The 18,646-nt window shown below is 38.2% G+C and overlaps 1 protein-coding gene across 2 annotated transcripts in view; it reads right to left on the bottom strand.

Moving 5' to 3' along the window:
- Positions 1–2,305: 2,305 nt before the first annotated feature.
- The window catches only part of wdr27 (WD repeat domain 27), a 53,224-nt gene continuing 36,883 nt past the window's right edge, over positions 2,306–18,646 (bottom strand). The window contains exon 24 of one of the 2 annotated variants that reach the window (XM_067609852.1): positions 2,306–3,189. In XM_067609852.1, coding sequence (XP_067465953.1) covers positions 3,076–3,189 — 114 coding nt within the window. In that variant the 3' untranslated portion in view covers positions 2,306–3,075. Of the gene's footprint in view, positions 3,190–6,192; positions 7,009–18,646 lie in introns of those variants that run through there. The other variant, XM_067609853.1, reaches the window with a different exon arrangement.

Genomic DNA, 18,646 nt, shown 5'->3' with positions numbered 1-18,646 from the left:
GCCCTCTCTAGAGCCAGTGTTTGGTTTGTCCATTCTGGGCTACTGTAGAAACATGGCGGTGCAACATGGCCGTGTAGATATAAAGGGCTCATTCTAAGGTAACACAAACACAATGATTCTTATTTTCAGTGGATTATACAATAATTAAAACATGAATATGAATATTATATTCCATTTCTGCCAATAGATCCCCTAAATCTTACACACTGGTCCTTTAATGGTGCATCCTGATTTAGTGACTCACTAGTTTGAGGTGAGCTAGTAGTTACTAAGAACTTCAGAAAGGCTTAACACACAAAATTAGTGATGGATTTACAAACAGCTGGTTCAACACAGTCCAGGTGTTTACAGCAGGATTTTAAAGCTCTCATCAACTGAATCACTTATGTGTTCTAGCAGTCAGCAATAAAAACCTAGCTACTAATCTCAAAGATTATCAGTCTGGCCACATGTTCCTTTTATTCATAGGACATCATATGATATTCAGAGAAGATTTGCGTGAGACTTGCATGAGTCCCAGCTATATGACGGCAGTTTCTGACATGTGTGCAAATATTCCCCTCCCTTGACTGACCTTCCACTGAGTTCGTGAAAACTAAAGAGCAGAGATCCTCAGAGGTCTTTGGGGGATCATTACAGTGCACGTGCCTCATGATGTATATATCTTGGTCAACTTTATTTAACTACTCATGAGGGAAAGTAAAGGCCTGCATTTAGAGCTCAGGCCAGGCCACAGACCAGACAGCCAGTGAACAACCAAAGCACTTCATAGGCAATGTCACAGGCATACAAATACAATATTTGAGTTGTAGATGATGCTGAGAGGAAAGATTTATATCTAGATTGCTATTTCTGCACTAGTTAGTTCTGTTCTTCTGTATCTTCTCCTGATGTGACTGTGCCCTGTTCGGTATCTGTTGTTCTAGTACTCTGCAAAACTGGAGGCAGACTAAGTTCTTCTTTCTGTCAAATTGAATGACAAAGTATTGCAAGAGATCAAATTTTGGACCAGAGTGCATTATGATGTACGGGTGTGGCTATCCTTTAAATCCTTTTATTTGCAAGGATAAACACATCATTCTTTAGTGGTGAGATCAATGCAGGGAGTGCACCCAAAACGACCTCACAAAGACAAGGAATGTGCGTGTGCACTAATATATCACTTCGGTTTGAGAGTGTGCGCTGACTGAATCTTGGTGTAGCGGGTTAATTCATTCAAGGGAAGAAGATATTGAGGCCTAAATATACACACACACACACACACACACATACACACACAAAAGCACGCAGACTCACATACATTCCAGCACATTAAAATGGAGAAAGAACATGGCTACATAAATTTACTCCAAAGACAATTTATTATGTTTTGTTCCAGTAGAAAGTCTCTGCTGCTTGCAGGAACACTAAAGCTCACCATGACAGGGCAGAGTCAGCCTTGCCAGTTCATACCTATCTTTGTGGCATTAAAAAAAACCCAAAAAAAACCAACGCACACACACGTACATCCATAATGTGGCGTATGACTAAAATAGGTACCACTCCATAAATCCTGTGCAGCTTCAGCCCTGCTTGCTTTAATATATAACAACTGGGAAGTGATATTGCACAACTTCAGAGTTATATTTCGTCTGACCTAGCTGAGGCTGTTGCTGCACAGAGAACAATCTTAACAGGCAGTCTGCCTCGGTATCAATTAAAGAAAACAGTCCTCTGTCTGAGGGAGTTAAGACGGCCTATCAGTGGATTTATCATTCTATCACCAGCGCCAGCGTTAGATAATGTGTCAAATACAATATCTTTTCCTAATGGACTGCGGATGAGTAACGCTTGATGTTTCATTCCATTGCAGATAGACAGAGTTTTCCGTCAGCCTCTCTCAAGACTCAGCTGTGGGTTATAACATGTTGACAGTGATAACGGTAGCATAGTAAGAGATGGTAAAGGTTTTCTGGTCAAGAAAAAAAAAGACAATTGTACCCAGATGTTTAAATGTCAAAGAAAATAAAGTGATTGCCAGGGGAACATCCCCAATGAATAATAATCTCTTATCCGATGTATGATTATATTTACAAAACTCTGACGGGAAAAAGCTTAATATGGAATCTAAGGGCATACATGATGTAGTGTCCAGTAGTTTTGCTTTTTTAATGTTCTTTCGTGACTCTTTTTGATTGTTGACATGATCTCAAACAATACAAGTGACTATATTTAATTGTATAATGTACTGTATTAAATGTTTCCAATATAAACAGACATGTAGTAACAGGGCTGCATACACACTAAGTAGAAAAATACAATCAGGCCAGGACATACCATTTTATTTATACTTGACAGACACATTACCAACAATACAGCACTTGAAAATGTACAATTTCGCTTTGATTATTATGTTTTTACTGCAAGTCAGTGTGACTTTGTCAACAACATTTCGTTGTGACTGAGCGAAAGAAAAGTACAGTAAATGTGCAGCTCAAACAGTGTGGACGGGTGTGTCAGTGTACAGTAGTAGCATCTGTGTATCTGGCAGCCATCAAGGTTGCACCCAGTTGATGTCATAGGCCTGTGTAGCTGCTCTGCTGCTAAGCAGTGGTCACAGTATTATAGATCTACATCTGTTCCACATACTGAACAAACAAACTGTGATGCTTGACCATCCAGAATGTGGATGAACGGACAGCAATAATGAAAATTGTTTTTGGCAAATTTAGCTGTAATTATCTCTAATTGGGTAAATATTGCATCAAGATGATGCAGTTAAATGAATCTGGGGAAAACCTAAAACATTACATCAAACCATTGATATCCCTTAGTGGTCAAATGATGTGCATGTGGAACATTTAACAAAGACCAGTGAAGTGAAATAGGTGGCCCCTTTAGACAATTTGAAACCAAGAAATAGAAGAACACACAAGAGCACATATAACAAGAAAAACAAAACATAGTTGAGCTTGAAACTATTTTTGATTAATTGACAATAAAAAAACAGAACTTTCCTTCACCAGTGAAATCCCAGCCTGGGGTTTGGAGCTGTTTTAATGAAACCTGCATGGACTTTGCAGCAGCCTGCTGTAATTACGCAGTCATGTTGGGGACGCTATGCACAGCAGCACTGGTGTCATGAGACAGTTGGGCCCCGCTGCTGGACTGAAACAGTCTCAGCTCCCCATCCAGAGTCCCAGTCAGCAGCTACAAGAGAAAATAAAATGACATCACGTTCAGCTTTTACTCTGTGGATGATAATTCCCAGGAACTGGGACAGCAGCACACCTGCTTCCTTAAAGATGACTTGCATCGCCAAGGTCAAACTGTGTTTCCCATAGAGATTCTTGATTTTCCATACCTGCCATTTATCACAAGAACATGAAGCTGCCTGGCCTGAACTGTTATATAACTTTGTTTAATCAGAAATGGGACTTGAGGTTCTTGCCAGTGCTAATCATGGTGAGTCAACTGTTTATTCATTAATAAGGCACCCACATATCAATAAACTAGCATTAACTCCCACCCGTTTCAGCATGCACGCTCACACACACGCACAAACACACACCACACTCTAATTAACATGTGGATACAGCACATAGACAAGCACACGTGCACACAATCACATCTTTTCTATATTTCCTAGCAAGAAAGGAGCATTATCTCATCTCTTTGTATCAGCCAGTAGAGCAGATGAGGGTGAGCGAGCATTACCTCAACACTCTGACAGCCAATCAGCAGCTGTAGCAATAGGAAACCCTGCATTTGGGGTTCAGAATGTGTCTCGTGATGCATATTCATATCTGCAGCAGCTGCTGAGAATACAGTATACTGTATCATATGATCAAACGGCCGTGCTTCGTTTTCACTTGACTTTCAAGCCTACGTGTCGTGTAAGACCAGGGTGTATCTATTTCATATTACTTAAAGCCAAGGTTATTTGTTCTGCCCTTAATCCCACTTACAGACTCATAAGGTTTCATAAAGCCTGCATGATGAAAAATAAATGAAAACAACCCACCAAAACACACAATTCAAATTAAATGGGAACGCTTGGGTGAACGTGCAGATCTGCTGTGGAGCATCTATGTCATTTATGGTGATTTCAGAGATTTTTAGGTGCTTGTAAAGAATAGAGCGTCTTTTAAAAACATAGCCTACTAACAGTGGGGATCTTGGAAAACAAGTATTTGCCAAAGCAGTTATAAAAACCACATTTGGTACAATAATAGTCCAACATTTTTTCCCATGTACTAAAGTCGTTTTATGCAGAAGAAATCATCTTTTTACCAGCAAGCAGATGCCTGTGCTGGGAAAGGGAGGCAATAATGGAGGTCAGAGGATGACTCAAACATACAAAGACTAAACTGAGGTGGGTTTAATTGTTCTTTGACGAGTAATCCTCGCAGCACCGCTCCTATAGACACAGAGAGATGCGTGTGGGTCCTGAAGACAAGTAAGCACAAACAAAAATACCCACAAAACCACAATGTACTTTTTAGCATATAAAAATGTTTTCAACTCATCCACGCAACAGTTACAACTTATTTCTCTTGCTCTTCTATCTACAAGGAGTCCTCTTTCATCGACTCAGGGATCTTACTCAACAATAGCGTTGCTCTCTGGCTTCTGCCTCTGGGCTGCTAAAATAACTACTTAAAACATAAGAGGGTCAGAGAGCAGCTGCATTAGCAACAACAGCTCTCTTCATTAACTGCCATCCAAAACTATTAGACTAAACGTCTAAGAATTTCACTCAGTCAGTCCTCTGTGTAAACACAAAGAGGAGAACTGAAACTACATCACAGATTTTCTAAAAAGGTGCCAACCACCTTAAGATCATTTTCTACATCATACACTTACAGCAAACATCTGTAATCCAACACATTCCATCTCTGCAACCTTCAACCCTTTGTTCACTGAGGCTAAAGCGAGCTAAGCTGATGAAGACTGAAGGTTTTGGGTGACCTTTAGGGTCAAAAGACAGAGTTTCTGGTGAGCTGATTCACTGTAGAGCGGGGGGTCATGCTGGGCCATCACAACTGAGTTATTTGGCTTTTCTGAATATCCCACTTCTAAGGAACACAGGATTGATCCCTTTCTTCAAGATTTATTTGTGATGTCAGATGTCATTATGCAATGCAGTAACTGCTGATATATAGGTTTTCAATGTTATGTCATTCACAATCCATTTATTTTCACTTTTGGGGGAATTTTTTTTAGACGTATGACCTTCCATATGCTCAACACACGGGCCATGCATAAGAAACAATGTAGAAAAGGTGGGCTGCATCTCCTTTTATAATATTTTTGTTTCCTTGCTTTCATTTTTATTATATTAAAAGTCTCATTCAAGAACTTATGGGGAACTGTAGAATCGTAAATCAGATTAAGAATTTACATGGTGTGTCACACACATCACACAATCTAAGTTATCGTCAGGCATGCTGACTCAATACCATGGAAAAAGCACCACAAATCAATAGTTCAAAGCAGAAATAAAAATGATGATTAAGAATGCAATGTGGGCAGTGGTCAACACTTATTGTCAAATATTGGCATTCTGGATGATAGAAAATTTTTGCTGCAGAAAGTGGTATGGACAAAAGCGAGGCTTTGAAGTTATGAGGAGCGATGTGTTTTCCCTCCCAAAGGATATATCATTCATCACTTGTAGAGCACAGACTTCACAAATGCCAACATACCAGGATGTTCTGTACTGTACATACTGAGAGGGGAAGGAAGACACACATGAGAGATGGGAAAAGGAGCAGACGGTCACTGTGGTCATCTGTGGGACGGGGTCACAGAGTACATGAAGTATCAGTAAAAAAAAACTATCGTATTGCCAGTGGTGAATGATACATATATATACATATATTAATATTTATGTGTTTGTATTATTAATATACAAAGTTCTAGATTTATTGTCATCAATCGCAATTTAAACAATCCAAATAGGGAAAGTAATAGTAAATTCTTTCCAGCTTAGACTCCCTGCCTGTTCCTCCATCTGCCATCCAGCCAGTCTCTGACAGTCTGCATAGGTAGATGCCATTAATAAGGCCCTGGACAGGCCCATCTGAGTGAATGTAAAAGAACACAGAGAAGCACTGAGATAATCATACTGACAGCATCCATGTGTTTGCTCCAGGAGCTATGTGAGAAACATTTCTTCAACATAAATGCAGGGAACACCCAAGAATAAAAAGATTAGCAAGTGTTTATTAAGGCTGACACAATAACAGAACACATTATTATTTCAACATGACAGTGTTGGAGAGCGAGTCTTGATTGATCAGTCAATTTCAGATCTTCATGTCAGCCGTTTCAAAACAAAGTTTCATGCCAGAACAAAGTTATTGTATAATGAAAACCAAATATAGTTTAGTTTTCACCTTAAATTTCCCTTAAGTACATAAAAAAAAAGTTTGTAGTCTGTATACTGTGTATCTGTATACTGTATCTATACTGTGTTTCAACACAAATCTAGATGATGCATATTGAAGTAGTGAAATACTAAAACGAAGAAACCACTTTGAATGTGCTGGAGTGCAGTGGTGAGATGCATCATGTTAAAAATGAAAGACTGAAAACAGTGAAGTGAACATGACTCCATCCATGTTCCTCATCCCGTATCCCATAGTAAAAAAAGTTTAAAATGATATAAGCACCACCACCCTTCGCTGACGAAGATTGTGAAATGTGGTTTTGTGCATTCCAGTAAAGAAAAGACAACGCTAGCAACTAACACCACACGGCTAACAGAGTAGATGCTTTCTAACACATGTGAAACGTTTTGATACTTAAAAATGACCCTTGTGACTTTGCAACTGGACCCAAACTCTTTATTTCCTCACTTCCTGTTCATTGCTGTTCCAGCTGTGTTGAACACAGGCCAGTTGATTTCAGAGAGGCTGTCTCAGCTCAGTCTGTGTCTCACTCTGATGTGACATTCTGGAGCAGGCAGCAGAGTCCACCTCTGTATTTGCTGTCTGGCCACCAAGAAAAGAGCATTTTTGCTCTCTGGGGTCAGTAGAGGAGGAAAAGAAGAGAGATAAAGTATTTAAAAAGGACTAAGGAGTGCAAATAGCTTTTCGATTTGCCAAATGGCCACAAATGAAATGATACAGTAAAAATGTCTAGTGGGACGCCAGCTGCGTTTTTTTCCTGCCTGCAAAGAGCAAAGATACATGCTGACATATGGAGACGAGTAGCACTGAGCTTGAAAGCCAATGGGATGATTCACTCATTGTTCATCTTCCTAGTTGGGACGATAGCGCATGTTAACTTCTAGAGACAGCTGCTGGTGTCAGTAAGCGGTCACAATCCTGCTCTAACTCCAACACATGAAGTGCAAATGAGGTCCCAAGTATTTGAGGAAAAGAGTTCAGAAACTTCTTTCTTAATCAAAAATCTGAAACTGACACTAGTGTTTAATAGTTCTTATTTCATTCTGATTTGATTCTTGAAACAGAGCTCTAATTTGGATTTTGTTTCCTTTCATATCCTCTTCCAAACAACACACATATGTGTGCATTTAAAAATTGACAAGACATATCAAAGTGCAGCAGCGTCTCTGGAACAGAGAGAGGTTGACTTTCTAGCTCAAAGATAAACAGAAATGAGCATATTGGTTTAACAACAGAAAATTTAGCTGACTATGACTTGAGTTTGTCCGTTTTCTCACACACGCAAACTTTCCATTTGGAGTTACATAAACAGCTTTCTCTCTGCTGATTTTCAAGTATAGTTTGAGTATCTTACTTTGAGTTTTACATATAATGCCATTGATATTCACACATAAGCGGTCTGAGTATACTTTAATGCACTCTGTTAAATCTTCATCAACATGTTTCTTTTTTAAATTTGCATATATTTTATAGCCAACAACACACAATAAAGACAATGAAATATGGCCAACAATAACACTTGACTCTAGTTGATCCAGCTAACATTGAAAATCCATGCCAGTATGTTTAAAATGCTAACTTGCTGTAAAACAAGCACACCTGGTTGAGGATTATTTAAAGCAAACCCCCATTTTTTTCATTTGAAGGCTCTGGCTTGTAAATGCCTCCATTGCACCATCATGTTTATCTCTATTTAGTCCTGATAAAAGTTACAACTTCAACAAATTTTCCAATTCATATGGCATGAGTCATGTCTGATGAAGGCTGAAACTACATAAGCATACACTGTGTTATGTCCTCTCTTTCATCTTTTGTATTTTCTACTGGATATTACTGGAAAAATACAAGTACATGTCCAGACAGATGAGTAAACAGTCCACCAATTGTTATTACTGTTTCTTTTCTTTTTATCCTGTTCTAAGTTCTGCTTTATCCTGACAATATGTACATTGTGGTTTGTTTTCTGTTGTTTTTTTCACTGAAATTCATTTGTTTTAATGTTCACTTTGCTGATTGCAAAGAACCATTTGCCTTGGTTTCCCACTCTGATTTCCAATTGTTGGGTTTTTATTTAACCTTTGTTTGAGCAGGAAACTGCCATCAGGACTAAAATCTCTTCTTACACAAACAAGGTGGTAAAAAAAACAACAATAACTATAACTATAAATTAGTCAGTGCTTTAATTAACAGGGGGTAGCCTGAGCACACAGAGATGCTCGGATGTGCAGAATGAGGCATCTCCTCAATCACAGACAAAAAAGTAGAACAAACAAGCCTTTTTCAATCAAGCTTCAGCAGCTTCTGAGATAAAACCTCAATTTCAGCTTAATTTTTGTTCACAAGTTGCTCACTTTGAGGCTTAAGTGAAAGTCACCAATTAAAACTCTCAAGTATCTGTATGAAGAAACACAATTATTTAGCAACGAAAGTAACTAAAAACAGGGGGTTCACTAACTTTTCTTATAATTTATAAAAAAAAAAATACATCAGCATAAATTACATACATTGTTTTGTCAGCGTTCACAGCAAGCACATAATCCACTGAAAAAATAAAGGAAAATGAGTGGACACTCCACTGTCCTTTTAATGAATCCACTTCAAAATAAGCTGATTTTTGGGAAATACTACAAAGACGTATCCACTGCTGATGTGGAACAATGTAATAGGAGCTAGCAAGAGCTTAGGATGAGACAAATCTGAGTAAACCAAATAGAGCACAGCCCCATGAAGTCTATTTCTCTAGTCTGACCTAGTAACCTGTATCTCTGAACTGAATGTTGATTCGCCTCTGTCTTTACTTATAACCCTAAAGCTTTTAAATTCCAAAAATCACTGGAGGAAATAACTGCAGATACAGTATCACGACTGACTTGGTTTCAGGCACAACTCAAATTGGACACAGTCTAGCTTCCCTCTCATAAATCTAATCTACAAAAATAAATAAATACAAAGAGCATATTATTTTCTGTAGAAAATTTGCATGTCTACTTTTATGGTTGCAGATTTAGGTCCAACACAGGGGAGCTTGCAAAACTTTACAGAGGTATGCCACATGAATTCCCCCAAGATTTTACAAGACAACAAAGTGAAGTGACAGTAAAAGTTGGGATCTCTCATTACAGAGTTAAGTACAGGAATAAACCTTAGGGAGTGAACCGTGGAGGTAGATCTGCCGCCTTGATGGTCTTTTAAGTAATCGGGTGGAAAACCTGAGTGAAAAATGAGTGGAAAATATGCATTGCATTATCTGTCTGTGCCTTGCATCGGACGGTTCTCACGGCAGTAAAACATCTGGCCCTGAGATGTGGCCTAAAAAGTGAGGTGAGCACAGGTTGGGGACACATTTTGGTTGTTTTTTTCATGTATTGGTAAAGACAAACCCACAGGCTCAGGAAATACAGCAATGCTATCATTATAATATCACACGGCCTTTGTCTTAGTTCATTTCAAGAATGATCAGCAATTTCCCAGGACTTTTTGAACTTCTAATATTTTCTTTTCTTTTCTTTTTTTTTGGCTATAAACAAAAGACAAATAAAGTGGGATGTGTATGCATCCATTACAGTCAAATATTAGATCAACTGAATCATGGTTAACAAGAAGCAGCTTCACAACGCTGAGCCAGACACATCTCAACATATCGGCACAAGATCAAGTGTCTCAGGAACAGTGAAGAAACACTTTCGCTAACTCTTTATGTTTGTTTGTAAGACTAAAGTGACCTATAAAAGTGTGTAACACTGAAATGATGGAGAAATCTCTATACTCACAGCCATATTATAAAGAGATATAAAGAGAGTCGAAGGTGTAAGATTCTGGATTCTATTAAACTCAACTCTGCAGCATCTTGAAATAATTAGAAATCCTGACGTTTTCCCAGACACAAAGATTCTCTCTGACACAGACTGAACTGTGGTTTCCCATGCCTAACCACTCCACGAGGCTGAAATGTTACATTAGGAGGCCGTCAAGTATCTCAAGCTATCGTATGAGGGATGTACAACAGGAACCTGACAAAGTTAAAAGTACAGTAAATCTGCAGCAATATAGGCTGTGTCAGCCACTTTTTAATAGTTGTTTACAACTGTATCACACTTACCTAATCATTTTATTAAACCATGAGACATGGCATCTGTAGACTACCTCTCATTTTAGAAGCATTGCAAACCTATACCATCCCAGGTAGCATACGGAAGCAGGCCATTTCAGGTAATGAAGCCGCACTGTTGGCCTTCCTCTGGCCCAGACAGAATGGTTGTGAAACTGAAATGGCCCCCCAAATAAAATAGCAAATATGGCCCAAATATCCCAAATCAAATGTGGGCCTTTTTTGGTAAAGATGCAGTGCTCTCAGGCATGTGTATTCTGTATGTGGGCCAGTTCCGGTTTATCTGGTTTGTTCTTGGTTGACATATGGCTTGCTTGTAGCCCAGATCTGGGAAACAGCAGCGGACTGCCCAAGTATCATCATTCCACGTGGTTTGTGGGCCTGATGAAAGTGTCAAAAGTGTTGAGTGTGGACTGGATCCGGGCCACAGCAATTTTGATATCTGGGATGTATCCTGCCATGCAGATCAACTGATTTTATATGTATGTAAACTTTTCAAAGTATCAAATGAATTTTGATTGAATGAATTGCTTCCTCAGGTTGCCTTTTTGTCATTAACATAAATAGATTATTTATCATATTTTACTGGAATTACTGGCGTAGTGTAATTAATCCTTCCCAATTACATCCAGTAAATGAACGTACCTGATGTAACAAATGAAGCAACTATGTAAATATAATGCAAATACCTACTTGTTAATCATAGACATTACATCTCTGTCTGTGGTAAGAGTTTTTACATGATTTCATTGAGATGTGATATGTCAGAAGGGGAGACTTTGTCTTAAAGCATTACTAAATTTTGTAATTATCTTTTTGCCTTCATTTCAGTCAAGAGAGTGTGTGTCAACATAACACCATGTAAGTTAGCTTGTACACCTACATATCAGCCAGTTAAATTGGCTTTTCAAATGTTTTGACATACGATACATGAGGATAAATGTAATGTCATTATTTTTGGGTGAATTATTCACTTAATCTTGCAGTCAACCTTACCCAATAATTGACATTCATTTGAGGAGACCAGGAGAATGTGTCCAAAAATGATATCACATTTACTGGGCATCTCTTTATTAATACAGCCCTCATGTTTGATTTATAGCCAGTCTGAAACAGAGTCATTATATATATGTAAAAATCTTGCCAAATGAGTCAATAAATTTCACTTTCAGTTTTATTTCAATTTGATAATAATTGTTAAGGTCTTCCTCCTGTTAAGAGCTCCTAGAATAAATAGGCCAGTGAATGTTGATTTTAGTTACTGATGAAAAACAGGTCTATCCCTCTGGGTGAGCAGACAAAAAAGTAGTTGTGCAGCGGTGAGTTCTCATGACTGGCCCAAGCAGCTGTGTGCTAATTGCATTCAAAAAATTGCTTGACAAACACTGGATAGGATGGTTTGCCAATGCAGATTTTTTGTGCAATAAGAAGCTGTAATTCAATAAAATATCTGTGCTTAGAATAGAATTTTAAATCAGACAGACAATTGCCCGAATAAACATACAGCCTAAATATATAATAAGTATATTGAAAAGCATGAAGCCCACTAAATCCCTAATAAAAAGGCAAAAACAATTGGCATCACCCACTAGCCCGGGTACTGTACCTAACTAAACACTGATGCCACAGCTCTTGTCTAGTCCGTGTAATCCTTGTCAGCATCAACATAATTCTTAAGCTGGGAACATATTTATTCGTCTTTATTTAAACTCGAAAATCATTGAGGGCGAATGCCTCATTTACAATGACACTGAGCAAGAAAGAAGAACAATCAATTAAAACAAACATATAGATACAATTAGTAGATAAAGTAACAACAAAATCAATTAAAACAGGTACAAACAGAAGTTAAAAGGTTTGGGATTGTGGATTTAAAATGACCAAGAGTTACCATTGAATTAATTTTTTAAAGTGCTTTGTAATGTGTTCCAGGTGGATGTTGCAAAGAAGCCAAGAGCAGTTCTTCCAAGCTCTGTATGAACACGAGGGACATGGAGCTTGAGCCAGTCATTAGTCCTAGAGTAATGTGGTCCAGTGGACCAAACTAGCGTGGAAGTAATATAAGAAGGCAGCTTTCCAATAAGGGCCTTGTAAATAAACAAATACATATGCTAATCCTCTCAGAGAGAGAGGACCACCCAGCCTTTTAGTACAGGATGCAATAATGAATGTTGTAAGCATCACCAGTAATGAACCTGAGTGCAGAATGGTAGACAACATCAAGGGGCTTTAAAGTCGCAGCTGAAGCATGCCTGTATAAGATGTCACCATAGCCTAAAACTGATGAAAAAGTTGCCCCGACAACAGTTTTTCTACAATGCAACAGGAAGCAGGATTTATTCTTATTGAAAAAGCCAATCATTTGCCTTGGTTTACTCACCAAATTTGATACATGATTTTTGAAGGATATTTTCTCATCAATTCAAATGCCAAGGTATTTGTATACCAGGACTCTTTCAATATTGGTACCACTTTTGGGGTGATGATGAGGTTATCCAAATTAATATTTTGGGCTCCAGAGAAAAACATAAAATTGGTTTTGTCTGCGTTCAAGACTAACTTATGGATATCGAGTGCAACTTCTAAATCAGCAAAACAGTGCTGAAGATATTCAGACTGTACAGTATCCGCGGTGCAATAAAAAATAGTATCATCAACGTAAAGATGAATATTACATCCCGTTACAGCAGAAACAATATCATATATAAAGAGTAAACAGAACAGGACCAAGGACTGAGCCTTGTGGGACACCTTTTGCAATTTGAACAAATTCAGATTTAACAGTTCCTATTGCTACACACTGCTGTCTTTCCATGAGATAACTCTGGAACCAATTATACGCAACTTTATCAGAACCAATATTATAAAGTTTTTTTAAGAGCAAAGCATGATCAACTGTATTAAATGCTTTTGAAAGGTAAATAAAAAGAGCTGCACAGTGTTTCGTACTATCCACAGTTGAAATGATGTCTTTTAAAACAAGAGTGGCAGCAGTAACAGTGCTGTGCTTGGTGTGTACTTAAAATAGAATGATTTAAGTTGGTCATTTACTAGAGGTTCTGGTATTTTGCGAGGTATGGCAATTTAGAGCTAGACCCATAATTGTTAAGCATAGCTGTTCCACCGCCTTTATGTAAAGGAGTCACATAAGCAGCCTTCCAAACTGTGGGAACTGTACCAGATAAGACAAGAAGGTTAAAAGCATATGTTATGTGGCATACTACAATTGGGGTGACAAGCTTTAAGAAGTAAGGATCAAGTTTATCCTCACCAACTGAATATTTCAAATCTAATGCTAGTAAGGCATTGGCCACATCACTGGAAGAGAAGAGCTGTAGTGTAAAACGAGGACTTGGCATTGCCTGAGAGTCAGGATAAGTAGTGGGCGGAGGGTAACCTGACGTGCCAGATGGTTTGTTACACAGAATCATCTGAGAAGTCATCCATGGAAACTGTTTGGAAAGGGGCAGGCACTTTCAAAAAATACTTGAACCACCTGTCTCACTGTCTATCACCGTCTTACCTTGCGAGGCAGCTAGATTTGCGACATTGATTGGCCTGAACCACCAGTGGTTCGGACACAAGCACATAACTGAAGCCTGACAAGATGGATTCTTGCGTGATCTTGTGATGTCATGATCTTGCGAATCCAGGTGCCTCGCAAGGTAAGGCAGAGGGGTCCTGTAAAAGTTTCTTTAAAGAGGTTGCCAGCAGCTAAAAAATCAAACGCAAATCAAAAGCAAAACAAATCTCTTTATGCTCTGATATTTAGGATCCATCAGCTGAAGTGAGAGGAGGAAATGAGAGAAGACTTATGGTTAAGAGAATTCACTGTCTTCCAAAATTTTGATGGATTTGGATATGAATTTGGAATTAAAAGCAAATAATAATCAGCTTTAGCCTTCCTTAGTGCGGCTGTGCATTTATTTCTAAGGTGCCTGAAAGTAAGCCAGTGACCAGGCTCGCCAATATGCCTGGCAAGAGCGCAGGCTTTATTTCTCTCTTTCAGCAAGGATGAGATTTCAGCTGAAAAAAGGGACTTGACCTATTCTGCACCCTATGTTTTTTGAGGGTGCATACTTATCAACTACACAGTTAAAAGACTTACAAAAGTGGTCAAGAGCTAAGTCAACATCGGGGATTTTAACATTATGATAAATGTCACTTTCATAAAGATCAGTCAGGATGGCTTGTTCAACAAAATATTTAAAATTCCTACTAATCACCGTCACCGTTTTTTTTAATCTTTGTATTTCTAATACAAGTTGTTGGACAGTGATCACCAAAACCAAGCTCAAATATTCCCGACTGAGTAATTTTGTCATTTCTATTTGTTAAAATAAGTAAATTAAAGCCAACTTAGAGAGGTCATTTAAGTTCGGCCTGGTAGGATCAGTAATTAGCTGTGAAAGATTTAAGTTTTAGATATCTTTTAGATAATCAGAGGCAAAGCTCAGCCTGTTTAAATTAAAATAACTTAAAATGATCATCTCTGAATTTATATATGGAGGTAAAAGACCAGCTAGCTCATCAATAGCTGAGGAGGAGGCAGAAGGAGGCCTGTACACTGCAACAACAGTAATTGAATTATGTGCAATATTTACTTTCAGAGCCAAAACCTCAAAACATTTATCAACTGTGACTGCATTAATAACGGTGCAGGTAAAGGAAGCTCTTGTGTAAATGGCTACATCACCTTCCCTTGAGTTTCTATCCATTCTAAAAAGGTTATAATTATCCAAGGCAACCTCAGAGTCACTCATGGAGGATTTTATCCATGTTTCAAATAAAACTGTAACATCAGGATTTGTTTGAGTTACCAGGATTTTCAGCTGGCCCAGTTTTTCATGTTGAATAATGCTCTGCATATTTAAGTGAGTGAAACCTTTTCTGTTCTTAAAGCCTAAAGGACTAAGAAAAGGGTGTGAAGCAGATGCAGACACTGGGGTATTTGTAGGTGGTGGGGATGACAGAGCAGGAACAGCAGGGATTGAGGAAGTGGTTTTAACTATGATGAGATTGTTTCTGTGTGGACTGTGAGCGGATTTTCGTTTTGCACACTGCCTTTTCGTGATCCTAACAGCAATGAATGAATTAGTGAGGGAAACAAAACCAGCACCAGCAGGACCCACACTGCCGGGGACAGGGCTATGAAATACACAGCCAGGATGCTGAGCAGGGTCTTGCTGGGGAGACCATCAGTTAAGACTAAAAGCAATGAAGTTATTAAAATTGCAAATCAATTTCCCTGTTCCTTTCCTGTTAGGATGCCGTCCATCATATTTGAACAGGCCCCACTCAGCCCAGAATGAATCAGTGACTAATAAAACAAAGTCCAGTGGCAGTAGAAACATTTTGCATCCACAGGCGCAGACTTGAAAGATGGCTAAAACGTTTAGCTCTTGGTCATAGTGGGAATGGGACCAGACAGGACCAGCCTGGTTTGAATCAAGATGTGCCCATGTGGATATCCATATTTTGAAGGTGGGAAGACTTATCATGCTACTTTATTTAGCTGCAGACCCTCTTGAGCCCTCTAACTCTTTCATACATTTGTGAATTTTACAACTTTAATGTGGTTAAATCTTGGCAGGTTCCTGTAATATGAGATGTCAGTGACACAAATCTGAAGATACTGATTGAAAGTGATTCCAATAAGAGCTGACCTCATGAAAATAATCATATTGCTAAAATTACACTGAAGAGGAAATGTTTTGATTATTTGCACAAATGAATGTGAAGATTTTTAAAGAAAGTAAGAAAAATAATTTGTCAAGGTATAACTGTGATACTACAATAGTAAGTGGTCACAGTTGTGTCCTAATTTACCATGTAAATTTTCATTTCGATAAGATTAAAGCAATTTTTTACCTATTCACCTGGTGAAAAACAATACAAGTCTGTAGTAACGTCATCCATTGATTCTTTTAATTTTCTGCTTTGGTGGCATGTCCTTTCAAACAAAACAGAATGTACAGAGATTCTGATGGAGAGCGAGCATGCTCTGACTGATGAAGTGTGTCTTCAAACTTTGCAGATCACTGTAATTCAGCCAGTAAATGGTCATGGATCAAACTTTCCACTTTCAAACTTGGAAATCTGAATGTATCTTTGTGCTGCAAAGTTAAACTGAATAGAGTTACACAGATGGACATGCCGATTTAAAACATGTGCCTCGAGTCCAAAAGATAGTCAACAAGAAGCCTCATGAGACATCCACCAGAGGCTGCGATATTATATTTTAAAATGTTTCTTTTGCAGAACAGTTCCAAAGGAAATCATTAACTGGATAATAAAATGTTTCCAAAGGGAATTGTTCTTCTATGAGAAATGCTCTGGAGATTTTGTTGGAATTGGAAGGATGCTGGTATAACTGTAAACTTTAATTTTTATTTTCCTGTAGTGGTAGTTGAAGATAAACAAGAGTCTCTGTTCAATGCCAAACCTTACTTCATGTTTTCTTCAGTGAGATTCCCTGGAGTCACTGAGTTTCTATAGATATTTACCAGTTTAGTGGCAGTTTTAAATTCATTATGGGGAATGACTGGACATCATGAGCCCACTGAAGCATTCAAAACATTTTTGAAATTTGACACTCATACAATATCACCAATACTTAATTCTGCATCACATCCCCTTAGACAGAATGCAGTGGAATAGCATAACATGAAACTACAAGGTATCCAGTGAAAACATAATGAACAGTAGTCAACAGCAAAGGTGGATAGCAGCTGCTGAACCAAACACTGCAGATATCATTTTGTGACTGTGAAACTGCGAAACCAATCACAAGCTGGAACAACCCTTCAGGCAGCCAATCATACAAATGGATCAGCATCATTTACAAACAGAGTCAGATCCCACAGGGTTATGGCACGGAAGAGTGGTAGTCATTATCTGATTGGACTAAAAACTGGCCACCACTGGTTAAACCCACAGAGCGATGTGGGGATATTTATTTGAAATGAAAATGGTATTGGTCAAAGAGACAAACATTTAGACAAAAAAGTGTTTATATGTGCAAGCAGCATTTTTGTTTGGGGTTTATGCACTTTGAAATGCTAGGGTATTGAGGTTTTTGCATGAGAATGTTTGTCTTGTTATCAATTTTAGCACACTGTACTGTTCATGTAGACAGACAAAGACACAAAGGTATGCACTCAAACACTGAAACACACACACAGTACACACAAGTACACCAATCCAACACATAAGATATCATATAAAGTCGAGATTTGTATTCATTCTTGCTTATATTCCACTTCAATCATTCTATTAAATTATTTCATGGTTAGTGGTAGAAATTCTGGAGTTCTCTGAGATAAAAGTCCACCCACCCTGAACTGGGATGGGCTAAATAAGCCCTGCTATGTGACCTCAGCCTGAGGATATCATTCCTGCTTTGCAAACACTTGGAGTGCAGAGCAGTTAGAGACCTGTGTAACCAGCTGACTTTATGTAATATTTGATACAGTGGTGTATGTATGACTTTGAAGATGGTGCTCTATTTCTTGTACTGCATCCTTCATTCATTGTTTGAATAGCAGTACAAAAATATTTATAATACATATCAATAATTGCCTAATAATCATACACAATTTCAACACTTACAACATCAAGTTTTGTTCAAGTAAAATGCTTTTCTTCATTCCAACTCCTGAAAGAAGTCATGAAAGATAAAGAAATTTCTTGGACTGAAGATAGGAACACATGTGCACGACCTTTGACCAACACTGTCTTTCACTGTGACCTTGTATCTTTGCTTTTAAACATTTTCTTTTTCACTTAATCTTTCATACTTGTTTCATACCTGAAATACTTGAGATAGAGAACAATATCGATTTGAACACTGAATAGTAGTGTTTTAGTGGCTGGGGTGTGCAGGGAAATGACAGTCCATTGTTTATTTTTAAGGTCATTTTGTTAAACAAGCAGGCCAAGTGTCACTTGAGAGTCAGAATAAACTCTCAGTGGATAACCATCCATCACATAATAATTAGGGGTGGAGTAGACACATCAACACTGTTTCCAACTCTCAAATTCAAAATAGTATTTCCGCATGTCACCTGGGGTGTTTGTGCAGAGTTAACATTGTTCAACTTCAGGAGAATAAAAACAAACTCTTGTTTGACTTCTGCTCTCT

The sequence above is a fragment of the Thunnus thynnus genome, chromosome 14 (assembly GCF_963924715.1).
Source record: "Thunnus thynnus chromosome 14, fThuThy2.1, whole genome shotgun sequence".
NCBI classification, from domain to species: domain Eukaryota; kingdom Metazoa; phylum Chordata; class Actinopteri; order Scombriformes; family Scombridae; genus Thunnus; species Thunnus thynnus.
The sequence above is the reverse complement of the archived record's forward strand: the minus strand, read 5'-3'. Positions and strand labels throughout refer to the sequence as shown.